The sequence below is a fragment of the Mya arenaria genome, chromosome 9 (assembly GCF_026914265.1).
Source record: "Mya arenaria isolate MELC-2E11 chromosome 9, ASM2691426v1".
In the NCBI taxonomy this organism is placed as follows: Eukaryota; Metazoa; Mollusca; class Bivalvia; order Myida; family Myidae; genus Mya; species Mya arenaria.
This window is the reverse complement of record NC_069130.1, coordinates 69,567,242-69,587,881: the sequence shown is the minus strand read 5'-3', so window position 1 is coordinate 69,587,881 and position 20,640 is coordinate 69,567,242. Positions and strand designations below refer to the sequence as shown.

At 34.1% G+C, this 20,640-nt stretch overlaps 1 protein-coding gene and 1 long non-coding RNA gene across 2 annotated transcripts; both read right to left on the bottom strand.

The window, feature by feature from the left end:
- Window positions 1-640: 640 nt before the first annotated feature.
- LOC128245441 (uncharacterized) lies at window positions 641-2,573 on the bottom strand. The gene is made up of 3 exons (XR_008263151.1): window positions 2,421-2,573; window positions 1,181-1,297; window positions 641-676 (listed from the first exon to the last, which is right to left on the bottom strand). It is a non-coding gene; the product is annotated as an uncharacterized LOC128245441 (long non-coding RNA).
- Window positions 2,574-8,675: 6,102 nt separating this feature from the next.
- Window positions 8,676-9,125, bottom strand: LOC128246318 (uncharacterized). The gene has a single exon (XM_052964511.1). The coding sequence runs from the start codon at window positions 9,123-9,125 to the stop codon at window positions 8,676-8,678; it is 450 nt and encodes a 149-aa protein (XP_052820471.1).
- Window positions 9,126-20,640: the final 11,515 nt, after the last annotated feature.

Genomic DNA, 20,640 nt, shown 5'->3' with positions numbered 1-20,640 from the left:
TGGTAGATGTATGAAAAAACAAATACAACGTTATTCCTCTTAACAAAGTATACATTATTAAATGACTACGAGTCCAACAAAAAGCAAAAAAATTAATCGATGAACTCATTTTAGTCAATTAAATATTATTATCGCAAACGGTATCATACTATAATTTATTATGAAAATGTTAATACGTGCATAATTATATAACTCGTACAGTGAGATAAAAGGTTTTCAAAAGTTCAGATGTATAAAACAACGTCACTCAATTACGAAATTTTATTGTAACATGCTAATTGTACATGTATTGAAGATATTGATGAATTAAAAAACTGCATACAAGATTTTGCCATTTATTTTCTTATTTATAATCAGCAATAATTCTGTTACGGGCGAATACCCGCTAGCCGTCTCGAATAGGCTGACATTCAAAGAAATTAATGTAACAACGTGGAAACGTACATTAAGAAATAGGGCATCTGCATTCCCTTAGATTTTTGAGATAGCAATAGGCAATGTCGAATTTTAATATAGGATTGGGTCAAAGAAATTGATTTTAAAATTACTCTAATTTTCAGTTTGAAACTAATTAAGATGAAATAGATTAATTTGAAGACGTACATGTTTCGCCTAGCATCGGCGTTGCGAAACAGTCCATTTGCTTTACACCCGCCTGGTCTTGAATATAGGCCACCTGGACAATAGTGTGGAGTTTAAGGTATGACGTTTATGTTACCATGGATCTGACATGTAAAATTACGGCTACCATCGCAGATAAACGATAGTGATTAGTTTTAATCAATTTCATCGGATTTAAAAAATATTTAAAAACATGAGAAACACTTGTATATTATCATTTACAAATATTGAGTCATATTATTATAAGAAATTGGTGCCAAAATTTGAATATAATACTCTGTTATTTAATATCTCGGTCAAATTTGTAATAGATAAGTCATAGAGATTGTTGAAATAAACATAAATGAACGTGAACCCATGGAAACACACGTTCGATTTACTTCGATGGTATTTTACGGTTATCCATTTTGATTTAATTATCGATCTTATATTTTAATTACCCAACACCATCTAATTATATGTTTTAACTGGTCTTAAACAAAACAAATATTCATAAGAGCACGATAATTAACTTTATGGCAATAAAATGGAATGTGCAGACTAAAATAGTTTAGATTACCTGGTGTTGATATAAAATAGCAGTCCATTGGTTTACAGTTGCATTCACCAATGTTTTGCATTCCAGATCGATCCCATTGTCGCAAAGCCTTCCTAATACTACTCCCTCAGTCGACGGCTAGAGGCATTTACAAAAGTTTTGTTATAAAAAAATAAATAATAATAATATTTAAACTAACCACATTCCCCTTACTTACTAATTATATTTGTTTTGTATAATGATAAACTCTAAACCTGTTGTGTAGCCGCCATTAACCCACATATTTATACCTGTGTTAACATATATATATTGCGTTTTCACATGCTTTTACTTAAATGTAAACTGTGATATAATAAAAGAATATTGAGTTGAGTTGAGTTACAAGAAATCTCATTTAAATCGGGCTTTCCATTGTCGTTATATCACATTAAGCAAAATCAAGTAATTCCAAATTCCGCTGAGGATAAGAAATGTATAGGTTTCGTAATCTTAATAGAGCAATCTCTAATAAATGTCACTAAAACAAAGTTTTAAGCAAACTAGGTCAGTCTGTTTTGAAACTGTACATATAATTATTTATATCACAAAAAGTGCTGATTATTCTCTACAATTACTATGATTAGTGAGCCATTGAATGAGACGTTTAGCTAGTGTTTATCAAATCATATTCAGTTCCTCAATTTTACAAGTAGTTTATTATAAGACAGTTCATTTTGAAGATTCCAACTCTTACAGCCTCGTTGATCCATTAGAATAATATATAGTATATGTAAGCTTCATCATATTCTTAAATTATTACTTCACTCGATAATTTAGGTTCAATGAATAACAAATCATGCAAATATAATTCGTTGACTAGAAATAATAAATAATTAGTTACACAAAATAAATGGAACACAAGGATTAAAACGGAATAGCATTGAATAAATTAAAAGAATGGCATTCTATATAAAAATAAGGATTAATAGATAAAATTAGAAGGTTTACTTGATTTTATTTTAATTATAGCAAATCGTAGGCCATAAATAAATCATGTTCTAGGAACAAAAATTGATTGAAGCAAACTTAATTTAATTCACGTCAGGTACATTATATAAAATACAATAAACACTAATGCGGCAACAGTGTCCTGTAATTAGCATGTAGCAATGTAACACTTGGAGCAACTTCAGTTCTGTTCTAAGTTGTATAACCCTTGAATATCTGTGACATATGCTCGTATTACAATGTCGTTTGGTCAGTTATAAAAAAAGTTGCTTACCCCAGAGTATACATCCACCTGTAGCTGGCAACACATGCAAGGAAAGTCCGCTGACACGCGAGTCACAAGTAGGAAAATAAGTATCACTCTCATTGTTTATCAAACATATCTGATGTTTCAAACATAATGTAGTTTTGTCATTCTTAAATTTTAATGAATATGTATCGTTGTAGTTTGTGTTATCTTTGAAGTGTTTATATATAGAATAATCAGGTCTGAGGCTTATATAGTCATTGTGTTGATAATATACAACTATTGACTTATTAGCTGTGATATATAGACCAACAATTAATTATTAACCGAGTTGTGAACAACATATTCCACAGCTAATTGGTGAACAACTGATTGATTAGATTAATTTCGGCATTTGTTTTAAAAGGATAGGAGTAGGTTGTTCAGACACTTTTTACATGATGATATGCCACCTTGTGTAGAGAATTTCTAAAGGTTAAAATCATGTCCATGTGAAGGTTGAGCACTGTTAAATAATATCTAAGTTCGCGAACAGGTATATTGTAGTGTCATTAGAAGTATTAAGACTCTTTAAATCAATGATATTTATTTTGCATGAATCATAGTTAAAAAAGATAAGAAATTTTAATGGGGATTTAAGAAGGTTATATTAATGACAATAGTTACGTTGAGGCGTGATGCAGCATCGTAGATCATTTATTATGAATAGCATGCAATTGTTGTATTACTGTCATAACGTATTTTACCAAAAACAACATGAACTATTAAAAACAGAATAAAAGTCATTTTATTTGCCTGTCGATTAACAAAGTGGATAAGATAGGTGCATCCAATTCAAAAAGCATATACTTATCAAAGATCTTCAATTGACTGAACGGACACTGTAAACCCCGTTTAGTTCATCGTTACACTGATAGTTCAAGATTTCTAAGTATGAAATTGGAATTGCATTTATCAGGTTTTTTTTCAATTGAGATGCGCTCCATAGATGCTGGATTGTTGGCTTTAACTGCATAAACAACGCGCATTGTGCGGTCTCGAGTGTACATGTATACACATTTAAGAGGCAATAGTTGATTCATAATCATTCTGCTTTCTGATATATTTTCATTTGTTTTTTAAAAAAATAATTATTTTCCAACAACTGATCTGTTCTGAGAAATATACAGGATGACAGCGCTAGTAAGAAAGTTCGGATATCTTTCCAAACACAGCTATCATTCATTTGCATTTAAATTATACGGGATGAACCAGTAAACATATAACCAACACTTTGGCCATGACATCAATAGAAAGGTGGCACTGTTGTTGTTTTTTGACAAAGCAATCAAAGAATTTATGAAAATATTGTCAAACGATATAACCCAAATTTAACAAGTATGTTTTATGGTCATGCTTCAGGTAGATATTTAAATTTTCGACAAAAAAAAAGAATAGGCCCCTTCTGAATGTGAAAACAATGAGTATGGACAGTTTCAGTGTAATTTAATTTCATAAAAACCGTTTCTGTTATGCACAACTTAATGTTGCATGAAAGGTATTTATTTGACAAGAAAGACGGTGTTATTTTAGATTGACATCATTTTAGATACAGCATACTTTGAAATATTATGAGAACTACTTTGCTCCTTGTAATTTCGATTTCATAAAATTACAACTTACAGAAGCGGCCGATCAACTACCAACCACAGTTTTGTAAGGCTGTACTGGAAATTGGGTACTCGGCACCCATGCACTCAATATGAAGTATGAGTTTAATAATTATGAAAAAAATAGGCGCATAAAACGTACGCTTTTGAAAGGGAATTGTGTAATTTTTATACGCACATGTGGCCTGTTTAGGGATTATTTCCTTATTCATGTGCACGTACATAACAAGGACTCATTTGTTTTGAAAATCCGACGTGAACGGATATTTTGGTTATTTATTGGTGTATTATGCACAATTACACGGAAATTTCAGTTTCTTGACTTCAGCGTCCAACTAGCACACCCCCACTGGCTCCGATGTCATAAAATAGCAAACACATAATAATTACTGCCCTTTATAAGGCAATAAATTTAAATGACGACATAGAAAAAGATAAAGATAATGCAAAACAAAGAGTAGTTTTAGAACGTTTATTGGTGTTACAATCGTGTCAGATTAGATCAATCATGTAAACGTTTGTTGTGTAACGAAGGTGTAAGTAAAACACGTACTGTATTCACAAAAGGCGAGATGGGTCTCTCCATTGTCACTACCAACGAAGCTCTGAGATCCGCAGGGAATGTCGTCCCAGATTCCTCCTTTGTATGGTATTACGACCACACAATCCTCGACGGTGTGATTCACAAAGTTGTCTCTGTGACCAGGTGTCCAGTTTGTGAACGTCACCGGGTCGCCTTAAATATGACCAGGTAAGTAACAATGTCTTCGAACAAATGGTAATTGACGCACAGCATAAACTCTCCAGGAACAGAGGAAATGCAACATAAATAATATTATTCCCATGAATAACAAACTTATTGCGTTGCATTTTAGAAAGAAGTCGTCTGTTAGACTGACTTGACTCTACATCTAAGGCACTGAACTATTTACCTAAAAGGTCGATTCTTGTATATGTAACCGCCCCAAAATAACGTGTTTTTTTTAAATTTGGACAACCTAATTCTTGTTTAAAACATATATAAAGTTCAAGCACAATTTGATTTTGCTTTGTCTAGAAATAACATAACTCTCTTGTTATATCGTCTTAAGAATTGCAATATACCATGAAAAGGCCCTTTCTAAGTTCCAATTCTTAGGCAAAATATAATAAATTAACTTTTTTTGTGAAAGCATTAATTTTTCTCATAAGACAGAGATATCTTTAATCGTCTAACATCAGTATTCTTCTGTCATCTCCTTAACTGCAACAGCTCACTTCACAGACGGTGTGGTATATGCCGTCTATTACAGTTGCATCTTTTAATATAAAGTGACAATTTATAAAAAAAAACTCAATAAAACAAAATCAAAGATGTAGCTATTTTTTAGTTTATTTTCTAGATTGATTTCGTTTTATTCTGAGTTCCTATTTGTGAAACGTATACAAATATTGTGAGATTAGTTATGAGCAATAGCATTTGTTTATTGTGTTATTCATTTCTGAAATAAGTTTTATATAGAATGCAAGTAGCATCTTTTGTCTTTATTTGTTAGTCGATTTAGCAATCACAATTGATAGTTATATTCTGTATATAAATATGTAAGGGAACCAGAATCCAGTTTATGGAGCTACAGTAAATAGGATAAATCCTCGATTGTCATTGGCCCACAAATATGTGCGAACACCAAGCGGAGTGAACACCCATCAAAAGAGTGGCACTGCGTGACCTTCGAAGCATTGCCTTTCGTTTGGTCATTTCATAGATATCTAGTCTTTCCGTCGTCGGGGTTCAGAGTCGCTTTTGACATTGACGGGATACAACCGATACAACCTTGCGCCGAAGAAGAGCCTAGACGCTCAGAACATCGGCATCGATCTGGGTTTGTATAGACGATGATAGAGGGATAACAGTGGGGGCATGTGAAACCATTAGCTGTACATATTGCTACGAGCGCAATGAATTGTGTTGACTGCTGTAACTATAGTCAATGAAAATTTACGGCCGACCCTATATAAACATCAAGGCTATAAGGCTCGGCAGCTTTAAGTCATACACCCAGTTACGTAAATCTTAACAGTAATTAATAAAGTAATACTAATATAAGACAAAAACGTTTTTTATTGAATTCGCAATAAACATTCATGTACTAATTTGATAAAAAAACATCAATACACAGTCCAAACATTGGCTGGTGTAAGTATATACTTCGTATCTAAAAAAAAATTATTACTCCGCCTTCTACGAACTTTTGAATCTCGACAGCATAGCTAACCACAATTTGTAAGCTGATTTAAAAAGAACATTCGAAAGATTACACTAATTCCAGCTTGATCTCACACGTCAGAGGCTGTAATGGGGAAATAGTTAGCAATTTATGCACACAAATAAATACACCCATTTATTGGTCTGAAACAAAATGCCAGAAGAAGAGCTATGTACATGTGTTATAAACTGTAAACAATACTGTAAAATATACGGATATGCTACAGTTGTAATAATTCCTCATTTAATGTCCTCCCACACAAGCGGGTTGGACAGATAGACTCAATATTTAAACCGTGGATATAACAGCACTATAAAGTCAACTCGTCAAAGAGTACTTGTCTTCTGATTTCAAAAATCTAGCGTTTAAGGCCTCCTCACACATAGGCGAATCCATTAAACGCAGCCTGGCGAATTAGGTAAAATTGGTAATTCTGGCGAATTTTGAGCGAAACTGTTTGAAATTTTGTTACATAATTTGAAACATAATTTGAAATGTAATGAAAGGTAAACGTAGGGGAACTATTTGTTGCGAATGATTTACGAAGTGTTACGAACGGTTACTGTTTTTCACTAAAATGCGTTGGGTCGCGCAAACAAACTTTGTTCTTTCCGTTAACGATTACGAACGCAAACATGCGAACCAAAGATCAACTTTGCGCATGCTTCCGAAGCCGTCCGAAGCTTTCCGAAAGCGTATTTCCGCATCCGGCCGTTATCGGACGCTATACAAGATTGTCGAATAGTCCCAAACCCAACCCAAGCAGCATTTCCCTGGCACAGTCAAGATAACAGATATATGCAGCAGTATATCCAGCAGCAGATAATGCCAGCCTTTCAGAAGCAGTTAACTTCCCAGAAGCAGCCAACAATAGAGTCCACTAATCGACTACCCCTGAGGCATGTCTCCTAAAGTGAGTTATAAACACTATTTATCATCCCCACCCTTTTCGAAGAAAAAGTTGGGATATTGTTATCGCCTCCGTCTGTCGGTCCGGCGTCTGTCCATCTATCTCTTCTTAGACGGTTAGGTGGAATCCAACCAAATTTGGTGTGTGAGTTCCTTTCAACCATGAACTCTGCAAGAGAAGGTTCATGTTTGCCTCTGACCCCTGGGGCCAAGGCCGCGGGTGGGGATTCAGAGATAGTTTTCTATCACAGCACATTCTAGTTTATTATTATGATACTTTATTTCATTATTCAGCTGATTGCATTTTATGAACATTTAACTGAATGCAATTATTATTTCTGTACTTACAGGCCAGCCCGCTCAACACGACAGTACGATGATGAAAACACGACAGTATGATGATAAAAACGAGAAACACGATATTACGATGGTGAAAACGCAAAAGTACGATGGTGCAAACACGATAGTTAATCGCATTATCATCATCGAACTGTCGTATTATCGCGTTTTCGTTATCGTATTGTCGCGTTTTCATCATCGTACTGTCGCGTTTTCACCATCGTAGTTTTACCTAACGACTTTGTCAGTGAGATTTTGTATATGATCACTGTTTGTGTTGCTTTTGTATCATTGTATGTATGTTGATTACAATTTTTTTTCATTAAAGAAATTTTGTATATAGAATTTCTTGTCTTAGGGCGTTTTTGTTGGTTATAAACTGGTTTCGGTTTTACTTCGGTTCCACGAACTGTGCATTTGTTGTTACAGTTTCAAATAAAACCAAAACCAGTTTTATCGTTTTTTTAACGAAGACCGCAACCGATTTTCGAAACTATTGGAACCCCTACCGGAGGCGGTTTCATCGGTTCGTTGCATCCGAAAACTAGTTTACTTTGAAACCAACATGGCGGAAAGTGATCAACCACGTTTGTTGAAACTCAATCCTTTTGATAACAATGCCTTACAATGGGCAAATGAGCTAAATGATAAAGGTTATATTTATAATTGGAAATAATGACTACATGTAGTAGCTCCGCCATGTTGTTTAAACTGTACACAAAACCATGCATTTGTTACTTCAAGCCAAACTATCAAAACCGAGTTCGAAACTGCTGAGACCATTGACACCAAAACTGAAACTGGTTTGGTATTAACAAAAACGCCCTTAGTATAATTACTTCTCTTGCTAAGCCCAATACTTTAAAAAACAAAAAGTCGGGTATACTATAGTTGTGTCTTCAATCCCTATTTTAGGAATTGTCGAAGACGCGGCGGCTGATCTGGGTCAACACCTTTTGCAACACCATATAACCCATTTCCTATTGATATGACTCAATTTAATTAATTTTGCAAAGTTCTGAAGTTATTTACAATTGACTTCGAAACCATTTTTAAGTTATTATTTATTTACTTTTCTTTATCAATATTTCGAACTTAATATTTTGATACATTTTTTATTATACTTTGAGTTAACAATTCTAAACGAACTTGTAGTCTGAGTCGACAATGTCCAGTAAGCTGCTGCTGAAGAAACCCTTATAATTAAAAGATAAGGAACCAGAGCTGGCAGATTTTCTGATGGCTTTTTGTTTGCCATCAATGGCAGCAACACAATTAGGAAAGTTCAACTTCTTGAGGAACCCATCAGCCAGTTGTTTCCATTCTTCAGGTGTGGAAGGGGCTGTCGTTACCTCATCAACATATTCCTCACATATAGCATGACAGACTTCTCTAACTACTTCAGAGAGGGTATTCTCAGTGACCCTCCATGAGTACTGCATGTATGAGTACTTGGCACCAGAAACCAGGTGGCGTAGAGTGGCAGCTAACTTGAGGCCTGGATCCAAGGGCTCCCTGTACCAGATGTACTGTTTCCAGAGGCGATGGCGGACCCTCTCGAATAGTTCATCATACATTTCAGTTGTCATGTTGAGGATTTTTTTTGAAGGTTCCAGGATCTTCTCTTCTGAGCTCAACCATGAGCTGATCGTAGATGCCAAATTGGCGCCGTCTCTCGGGATGCAGCCATGGTCTACTCCAAATGCGACGTGCTCTGGCTCCTCTTCTCCCCCCTAAATCGGACTCTGATAAACTGGTGGATGTTAAGTTGTTGCTGGAACACTTCTTGGTGGGCCATAGCAGCCACGTACTGCAGAATCAGGCGTTGTGCATCTTCCATTTTAACGAAGGAATAACTAATAATCTTGATATTAAGCCTCCTCCTTTTATATATGAAATTCAAAAAGTACACAAAACTGTTGAGATAGTCAAATCTACTCAAGACATTTAGATGCGTTTTGATTCGCGTGGATTCGTAGGTCGTTGTTACCCTTCGTTATGATTCGTATGCAATCGTCTGCCGTTCGTTTTCTGAACGTCAACCAATCATCACAATTCGCTTTAATTTGTCATGAAATTTCATATGCAGTTAGCTACAATTCGTAATTATTCGCTACATTTCGTACAAGTTCGCAAACTATCGGAAAGATTCGTCATGAGATCGTCCTCGATCGCTTGATATGCAAATTAGCTGATGACGCCCTGATAACATGCGAACCTAATGCAAGTTGACGAACGCTATGCGAAGACTTTCCGAATGGTTAACGTTTTGAAACGAATTTTAACGAATGATAGACGAAATTTTTAATCGCCACATTTTATTCAACATGCTCAAAAAATTTCGCCGAACATGACTTATCGCAACTGACGCAATAGCTCACAATCACATCCATACGAACACCACCAACGATGTACAACGGACATATACTTTTGGTAACGAATTAACTCAAGTCCTATTCTCCAGTACACGCAAGTTGACGTCGGGGGTGTTTCGCCTATGAGCGAGGAGGCTTTAAGCTTTCAGTCCATCAGACTTCAACATACGCAGATTTGTGTTATCTTTAAAACCGTTATTTACAGCCGTTTTGGTGCACTCATAATGTTTCAAAGTATACGTCATTTCATTTCGAAGAATTTATTAAATATTGAATTGTTTTTTTGATCTTATTATTCCAAGAGTTAGAACAATGTTTCTTTTTATTGTGAAACTCCATGATCACATCATATTTTTTAAAGTTTGCATTAGATTCTCTGAATTGGATTCTTTTGGATACAGATAACGTTTGCGTCCCTATTCAAAGAAGTACTTTTGTTTACCTAGTATTCTGTTTTATTATTTGTTTTATTCTTAAGTTTCCTCATGATGATGCATACTTCGGTTATAGTTATTTTTTACGATTCTACGTTTTTTCGCGATTGTCTGGATAAGTGTTAGGTTGTTCACACCAACTAGGTAAAACCTGCAGTAAATTTGCATTTAGCTCCCCGTCCCAAGGCGATATCCAACAATCCTTGATAAACACACCTAGAATTATAGATGCTGTATGTTGTGTGTTGTATGTGGAGTTAGGTGCTGTTGTTCCGTGTCTCTGGTCTGTGGATGTTTGTGTTGTTTTTCTGTGTTTCTGGCTTTGGACCTGTGTCACTGAACGGGGTTTACGTAAAAGCGTATGACTACTCTTTCTGTAGTGTTTTCTCCTATATAGTTTTTGATGAAATGGCAAAATTAAACATATAATATCACTTAGGACAGATCTGTTTGAAGTACCCTTGTAAACATAAACGCAAGTTGTACCCACAATGTCAATTCAATCTGGGCATGTCTTGAGGTGGGGTTAATTTTTCCCCAATGGTATTTCATGTCAATTGAACACATTACACGATCATAAATGTCTTAAATGTCCTAGGCAAAATGTTTATAAAATTGGATTGATATCATTTGGTAACATGTGCAATGTTGGATGAAAGTTCTAGTATCAAAATTAATTGTTACAACTTGCAGTTACTGATTAGCAACGGCCTTTCATTCAGCTGGTTGGCATATATACACGCAGAATTTGAAACGAATGACATAATTCTACCACTTAAAAATATGATAGATCGTTACATGTTAAGTTTATTAAACGATTTTTGCAACACAGACGTTCATTAAATACCTGCAGACCATTTAAATCGCCCCTCAGTTCGTCTGTCATTTAAACCGATCCAAAAGGCTTTCGTTGAATTATACGCCATCATGAATGATTGTATGTAATTCTGCTCCTGTGCGTTATTAATGTTCGCTAAATGTCCCCCTCCCTGTTGACATAGGGCTTCTCCGTGGTCCCAGGTGACTTTATTGTGAAGAAGTTCGTAGCAGCTCCTGTCATGTTGTGCCAATAGCGTTCCATAGCGGTGTGATAATGACAGGACGTTTGATGGGCACATGTTTACATCTCCTAAAAAATAAAATTACAAACCTTGGAATAAGTATTGATATTCATTATATTACATATTTTAAAATCATGAATTAATAATTTCCTCCTTAATACAATTATTTTAAATTTGCTTGTGAAATTACAGGTGTTCTTAAATATAATTAATAAGAATATGTATTTGTTTAATCTCAAGACCTTTCAAGGAAGGCGTTGTCGGTGCCGGTGTTGCATGTGAGTCAGTAGGTGTCAAAACAGCAGCTGTAATATGATATATTATTTATATTCATGTAATTCAAACCTTTAGAATTATATTATCACTAACGTTTAATAGAGTTGTTTGTATTACATGTCTTTGTTTACATAAGTTGCTTGAATTATCATTTATGTATCATTGTCCAAAAAACGCTTACTTCCTAAAATATATATGTGGCCCGCATCACGGACTTTGGGTGTTTGGAAAAATATCGATATCAAATGTTTATCACAAAATATATTCGTATTGAATCTTTCATGACACAATCCTCAATGCTGGTACTATTTCGGAATTGAATTCTGTTTGTTCTAGAGCGGTACGCAAATGAGTAAGTAAATACTGTTTTCTAAACACACCTAGTTGGTGCCTATCTTTGAATCGACTTAAAACAGATTCTTTTTAAATAATATTTTACTTACATATATTAACTTATTGCACAAAATACATGAATAGATTTAATCACCTGAATTTAAATGCCAGTCTTTTGTGTCAAACATATTGAATGTTTTTTGCATGATTTTTAATCAACATACTCCTTGGACTGGTTGTTTTTCTTTTAAAACTTTCGATATGATCTTGTGACCTTTATTCAAGCATTGAAAAACAAACTTGATATGCGTTTCACTATTTCCCAAAATTGTCTACACATGCATACAAAATATTATCCTTTAACAAATTGAACTGCAGAGGGCAATATATCAGTGGCGAAAAATGAAAGTAGACGCTGTTGAATATTAAATTAGTTCACCAGCACATGTACAACACTGTTAGACTTCAATTCGTATACGTACATCATATTTTTAAATAAAAGTGTGATTTATGCCTTCGTATAATTGCAAGAACCGAGAAGCAACAGAATTGCGATAAGGCAAGTTTAAGATACACTTAAATCTGCGACCTTGACTTTTAATATGAGATTTTTATTTTTATTGTTGACACAAATGTATACGTCTAGTTACATTTAATATGTAATTTGAAATTATGAAAATGATGAACACATTTCACTTCATTTATATTTTTTATTTTTTTTAAAACTGTGATATAACAATGAATTACGTATAGGCTAAGTATGATAAGCATATTTTGATATCCTAAATCATTGATGTTAAAGCAGCTCTCAGTCCCTTAAAATTCAAGTAAACTGGGTCATGCTACGTAATCTAGTGCTGCTTAACCTTTGTCATTTTACACTATCCAATAGTCGTAAATACTTTGCAATCTAGTACTTGCGAACTGGTGCTATACTGCGCTATCTAATACACTTGAACTTGTGTCATACTATGCAAGCTAGTAGACGTTGATATTACGCAATATAGTACTCATAAACTTGTGGTATATTACGCGATCTAGAACTTGTATTCTGGTATAATACAACACGCTTAAATACTGGTCAGCTGTTGTCATATTACGCAATCTGGTACTTGTTATTTTTTGTAATATTATGCAATGCATTTAATATTGCAATCCGTTACAAAACTTAGAAAAAAAATCGATATATAAATTACAACACGCCTGGTAGAGATGAAGCATATTACCAAACTCGCACACGTATCCATATGTGTGTTCGCAGGTTGCATCTTCCCACCTTCCTGCATATTGTCCTAAATTTGAACTGACACAGTCTTCTACGCCGTGGAAGAAAATGTCCTTTCGTGCAGGCATCCAGTTGGTATAGGTAACGGGATCTCCTATTGATATGTGTTAAATGCTTACAATATTAAGAAGTAAACTTTGCACTGGAATTAATTAATCACATTAATATCAATGATAATTTAGATAAATATTCATTTCAGAATATATAATAAAGAATAAATGAATACAAAATTACAAAAAAAAAACTGCGAAATGAAAATGACGTCGGATTGTAGGGCGGTCTTTATCAATTGAAAAAGAATGAAAAAAGATATAAAAATATCTAGCATTAAGATTATAACATTTGTATAAAAATATCTAACACTTAAGTATTGAGCTGCCTATATCTACGTTGAACTGAAGATGATTTAATATTAATTTAAAGTACCCGAATGTGATTCAGGATGCACTATACATTTCGTTATCAAGGAACTTAAGTGTACATTGATGAAGTGTACAGTGATGACCTTGAAATAAGCATCCAGACAGTTAGTAATGATCTGTTCTATAGAATATATGTTTGCGCATGTTTGATATTTATATATGATTTAATATCTTGAGCATCAAATTCATTCATATATGTTTGTAATGTTTATATGTGAATGGTGTCATGCCTTATCAACTTTGAAGTAAAATCGACGAAGTGAGATCATTTTATTAATAAATAAAAATATGAGTTACATTTTGTTCGCTTAGAATAAAGGACACACACGGAACCTTCTTCACGATATATCGTTTCTGCATATGAAAATTTCTAGAAATGCCTTCAAGCAACGTTTGAGCATGACTAGGTTTTATATGAAATAAATTAGAAACGCTATTTAGTATTTTATTACCTATGAAAACTATAAATGAATTATTTGCCATAAAATTGTTTGGGAAATAAGAAGAAAGGCACAGAAATGATATTTAGAATAAAAAAGCAGTTGTACATGCTCATTTCAAAGGCATGTCATTGTCATCCTATATCAAACATTGAAAAGGTTTCAGTTCCTTTAAAGAAACGATCAAATATGTCACAATTAAATTGACTACGGCAAGATGACCTTAAATATGACTGGAAGATAACTTCCATATATTGTCTGCACAAAAACCGAACCTACCGTTTTCAAATTGGATAAACGAGATTTCTGAGTGGAAATACCATACACACAAACTTTGAAACAAGGTTTGATGATAAATGACAAAATGTTGTGGGTAAAAACATGGTCCAAGTGGTAAAATGTATACATTTCGTAACTAAACAAGCCATAAATGCAATATGCAAACTGGATGAGACAATACAGGAGTAAGAAAGCCGACAGGGTGACATGGGTCACACTTTGACACTTTGAGAGACATGTAAATAGCGAAAACTTGCTAGTTGTGAAGATGTGTTGAGAATTAGTGCTCATTTACATTGCTACCAAGTTCCTTTATAGACATGCAAACGAATAATGAAGGAGATTGGAAAAACAGTTTATATGTATGAATGACCTGATATCCATTCAAAATGCTCCTCATGATTTCTGTCGTGTAGACCGATCCAGACATTACCCCCATGGTATTGCTTGACGACGTTGTAAACGGCAGTTTGGTGATAACCGTCGGATATGTGCGCAAGGTGCCCGCCTCTCTGTTTACAGTCAGATTCCGCATATGACCAGGTGTGATGTATATGAACGATCTAGTAGCATGTTCTACCGACCGTGAACAGGGTCCCATTTTCATGCGATGCATGTGTTGCCAAACAATGGTACGCATCTGAAAAAAAGTCATACTTGTTTTCATCTTGAACATTTTTAGTGAAGACTCGAATAGTATGTTTTCTCTGGTAATGTACATGTATCTGATTAAGATCAAGTATGTTGTTTAAAACACATATGACGATACGTTGTACACATTTCGTACAATTTTGTGCAATTGAAGAACAATAATACCTGTTTCATGAAAGCTTTAATATGTTAAATATATATGATACTATGAAATACTACATACACAAAATAAGCATTCACATAGACTTTACAAGTGTCACCTTCGCCAATCGCCTTGATACTATGTTAAAGTAGACATAGACATTACAGTAATAAGGAAAACAATATATATTATCTACTACGAGTCGTTTATTGAACGAGTTCAGAAAATGTACAAGTAAGCGGGCCAAATTATATCCGATCCTTTAAATTTGGTTCATAAGTAAAATTAATGCTGAGATGATCTCTAGTAAGAATCACAACATACACACAACCTTATACTAAAATTTCGTTTCTTATGAATGGTGACGTCACATGTGGTTATATGACGTCAAAATTTAGCAATACGTAATTTGCGGATTTAAACAGAAAGTGACAAACGTTTAAACTTTTATTATTAGGGACATAAATGCATTGCTTAAAGTTTATTGATGAAGGTTTATAAAGAATGCACTCAAACACGAGAAAATTATAAAGTTTTAAAAGCAATTTGGAGAATTTTTTCTCCACATCGGTGTTGATACGACAGTTTAATCATCGGCGAGTCAAATTGTGTATTAAGTGCGAATTTAGAAAAGTCAGTTAAATACCATTCTATCTTTGAAAATAAGCACAAACGAAACAAAGAAATGTTTATTTCAGCGTATGATTGTTTTTTTTATTTCACTCGTGGTCATAAGGGAACTAATATTTTACTCCTGACCTCGCCAATTGTGAAATGATTGGATTTTTATGACACTATTGAAGTGAAATACGATAGTTCACATGTGTAAAACAAACAATGTGTGATATTTAAAGGGTATTTTGTTGCATTGGTCATTTCATAAAGGGTACTTATGTTGTCTTGGCTATTTAAACCGGAAACAATGAATTACGTGTTTTAGAGATCACTATTCCAAAATAATATTTTCTGGTACTACAGCAGACGTATTTTGTGTTATATCGTGGCTATTAAACGTAGACAAACACTTAGTAAAACAAAAACTGTAAATAATTATATTCCGTCGGTATTATTGTCCAAGCCTGTATCACTCATTTTGTAATGATTGATTGTGTCTCAAATTACAGACAAGAAAAAGCAGCTACCAAACGTGTTCTTGTTTTCAGGAGTTATAATAAAAATCCAAGTGGCACAGTATACACACAAATCAAGACTTCCCACATTTACTATACTTTTATTTTATTGATTTTCAATAAATGACGGACCTGCTGCTCTGCTATCTTAAAAATACATTCAAAGAGATTCAATGGGCGCCGAATCGAAGGTTCAACATTTATCGATTCAACTCACATACTTAACGTCAGTACGTAGCAATACGAAACAGTGATGTTCATGGTTTTCTATAGAGCCAGAGTACACATAAACATTTCAAACTTCACAATTGATACACTTACAGGCAGTTTGAGCTGTAGAAGAACTCGCCGTTGTTGTCAATGATTGCATTGTTGTCGTTGGCAAGGTAATTGATGTTGCTATTGTGCTTGCTGTGGTTGTAGTTGTCAGCTTACGTTTACTGGAGGAAGTCGTTGCTGATTGATGTATTGCTAGACTTGTCGTTACTTCAATTTCGACCGTAGATGTATGAAAAGCCGAATAGAACGTTATTCCTCTGATCATAGTATACGTTAAAAATGTTTAAAACATGAGTCAAACAAAAAGTCAATAAACTAACGTTGATCAATTAATTATTATTATCGCAAAAGGTTTCATACTATGATTAAGCATGAAAGTGTTGAAACGTGCGTAATTCTGTAATTCGGACAATGATGAAAAAAAAGGTTTTCAAATGTTCAGTTATATAAAACCTCGTCATTCAAAAACGAGATTTTACTGTTTACAGGCTAGTTGTACATGAATTGAAGATATTGATGACTACAAAAATGCGTACTAGATTTTGCCTTTTATTGTCTTATTTAAAACTAACAATAATGTTGTTACGGGCACTCGTCCGCTAGGCGTCTCTAATCGGCTTACATCCAAGGAACGTAATGCATTAACGTGAACACGTAGAATACGAGATAGGACATATGCATTCCCTATTTTTGAGGAAGCAGTAGGCCATGTTGAATTTTTAAAATAGGCTTGTGTCAAAGAAATTGATTAAATTTACTTTAATATACAGTTTGAAAGTATTTTATGATCTAATTAAGATTACAAAGATAAGTTTGAAGACGTACATGTTTCGCCAAGCTTTGGAATTACGGTGCAGTCCCTTTGCTTTACACCCACCTGGTCTTGAATATAGGCAACCTGGATTTAAGTATGTGTAGACGATTAACTATTGAATGGTAATACACGTTATGTTTTAATACCACCATATAACTTTATGTAAGACTACGTTTAACATCGAAGTTAATCAAAAGTGATCATTTCTGATCAATTTCATCGGACTTAAAAAGCAAATACTTAAAAACATTAAATGCACGTGTATATTATCATTTACAAAATGTTAAGTCATACAATTTTAAATCCAAATTGATGCTACAAATGTTTAATTTGAATATAAAATTATGTCATTGAATATGTTGAGTCAATTGTGTAAAACATTAGTCATAAAGATTGTTGAAATAAACATTAATGCACTTTCAATACAAGTATTTAGTATGGAAACACACGTTCGATTTACTTGGTATCTTAAGGTTATTCATTTCGATTTGATTATCGATCTTATATTCCAACTATCTAACACCACCTGTGTGTTATTACTGATCTTAAACTAAACAACTACTCAAAAAAGAGCATGATCGTTTCTTTATGGGAACAAAAAGGAATATAATGACGAAAATATTTAAGATTACCTGCAGTTGATATAAAATAGCAGTCCATTGGTTTACCGTTACATTCACCAATGGTTTGCATTCCAGATCGATTCCAATGTCACAAAGCCTTCCCAAGACCTTTCCCTCTCTCGACGGCTAAAGACATTTACAAGAAATCTCATTTAAATCGGGCTTACTATTGTCGTTATATCACATAAAGCAAAATCAAGTAATTCCAATTTTCACTAAGGATAAGTTATATATAAGTTTAGCAATCTCAATAGAGCAATCTCAATAAATATCAGGTAAACGAAGTAGGTTCTAGGTTCGTAAAATAGTTTATAAACACAAGTGCTGATAATACTCTATAATAATTATGACTAGCGTGCCATTTGACTAACAACCAGTGTCTGTCAGATCATATACAAGTGTCACTAGTAAACAAGTGTTATATGACAATTCATTTTAACAATGCCAACTCTTACAGGCTCGTATTATATCCTATTAAATTAAATATATTGTATGCTAGTATAATCTTATATCATTACGTCACTCCGTAATTTAGGTCCCATCAATTTGGTTTATACTAATTTATTTTAGCTCGATTGAGACGAAAGCTGATAGCTTATAAGATCACTCTCGAGTCCGTTTCCTGGGCAGAAACCAGTACTGTGTCCTTTTTGAGAGGCCATGAGAAAGTACCCCTAGTGGGGATCGAACCCACAACCTCTTGGGTGAGAGGCGGACACCTATACCACTAGACCACTCTCACCTCTTAATTTCCTCTCCCATCAATTTAACAAATGATGTAATTTTATTAACAACAAAAATTAGTCAAACAAATAAATGGAAAACTAAGAATAAAAACGGAAAACTACACATTGAATTTATTAACGGAATAGCATTCTATATTTAGATAACGATTAATAAACTCCCCACCGAATATTATCGTATATGCTTTGTCGAGGGCTGTCTGGACCAATGAGAGACTGTCTATGCATTGGCATAAAATAAAACTCGGTATCCTACCAACGAATAGCTTAGACATATGCGCGTTTTATCATGTCGTTTTGTCAGTAATAAAAAAATATTTACCCCAGAGTATACATCCAACATCTGGCAACACATGCAGGGAAAATCGGCTGACACGCGAGTCACGAGTAGAAAAATAAGTATTACTTTCATTGTGCTACTTACATATCTTATAGTTCAAACATAATCTTATTGTGTCATTCTTAAAATCAAATGAATATGTTTAGGTGTGCTCTTTGTTATCTTTCAAGTACCATATATAAAAGTAATCAGGTTTGGGTCTTATGTAGTCATCGTGTGGGAAATATTCAATTATTTACTCATCAGCTGTGAACTATGTCGTCATATGGACCAGTAATTAATTATCGACATTAGTAAAACACTGATTTATTAGATTAATTTCGGAACTTTATTTGGAAAAAGACTCTTTGAAATAATTGGTGCAGGATATTCAGATAATATCTTAAGGTTAACATCATGCACATGTGAAAGTCGAACACTGTTTAACAATGTTTAAGTGTTTAACAATGTTTAAGTACTCAGGAAGGTATATTGTAGTGACATAAGAAGTATTAAGACACTTGATTATATATATATTGCATGATTCAAAATTAAATTATATTGAGAACCTTTTAATGAAGATTCAAGAAGGTTAATGGGAATAGTTACGTTGACGCGTGATGCAGCATCGTAGGCCATTCATTATGAATAATAAGCATGAACTTGTTGTATTACTTTCATAAAATGTTTACCAAGCAACATGAGCTATCAAAAACAGAACAGAAATCATTTTATGTTCCTGCCGATTAACAAAGTGGATGAGATAAGAGCATCCAATTTGAAAAGCAATATATCAAAGATTCTCATTTTGTAGAAGAGTAAACAATGGTCTCTCTCCTGATTATCTTTCAAATTTGGTTCCTCAGACAGTCGGTAAAGCATCAACAATATCACATAGAAACGCATCCAATATCTCTAGCCTTCGAACACACACGTCGATGTGTTGACACTGTTTCTACTTAAAGCTTACTTTTTATCGGATTTGTCAAAACCAAAATGCCGCTTAGAGGTCATTGACACTCGCTTACGGAACGAATGCATATCTCTTCGTGTTGAATTCAGGAGACAACGTATCATTATCTTCTTATCTGTCCTCTTTATACTAACCATAGGAGAATTATGTTCAAGTCTGTGGAAGCTTTGACTGACGTTACGCTTCGCAATTTACTATACTGTGATATTGCCCAGACAGATAAACTTTGTTCGATGCAGTTCATTACCTTTTTATGGTAATGGTAGGCGCGATTCCGTGTGTGTGTGTGTGTGTGTGTGTGTGAGTGTGTGTGTGTGTGCGTCCGTCCGGCCCACATTCATTTCTTTGCATCTCCTCTTACATTTCTCATGCGATTTAAACCAAACTTTCACAGATTGATGATCATAAAGTGAAGCAGCGCATATTGTCGGGCTTTCCCGATTCGACCATTTTTGAAAGAGTTATTGGCCTTTGCTTATTTTACATTTAAAATTGGTTTCTTCGCAACTCCTCTTACGTTTTTCA

Excerpts from the sequence above, each read along its gene's own strand:
- LOC128246318 (XM_052964511.1), bottom strand. The coding sequence starts at position 9,125 with ATGACAACTGAAATGTATGATGAACTATTCGAGAGGGTCCGCCATCGC.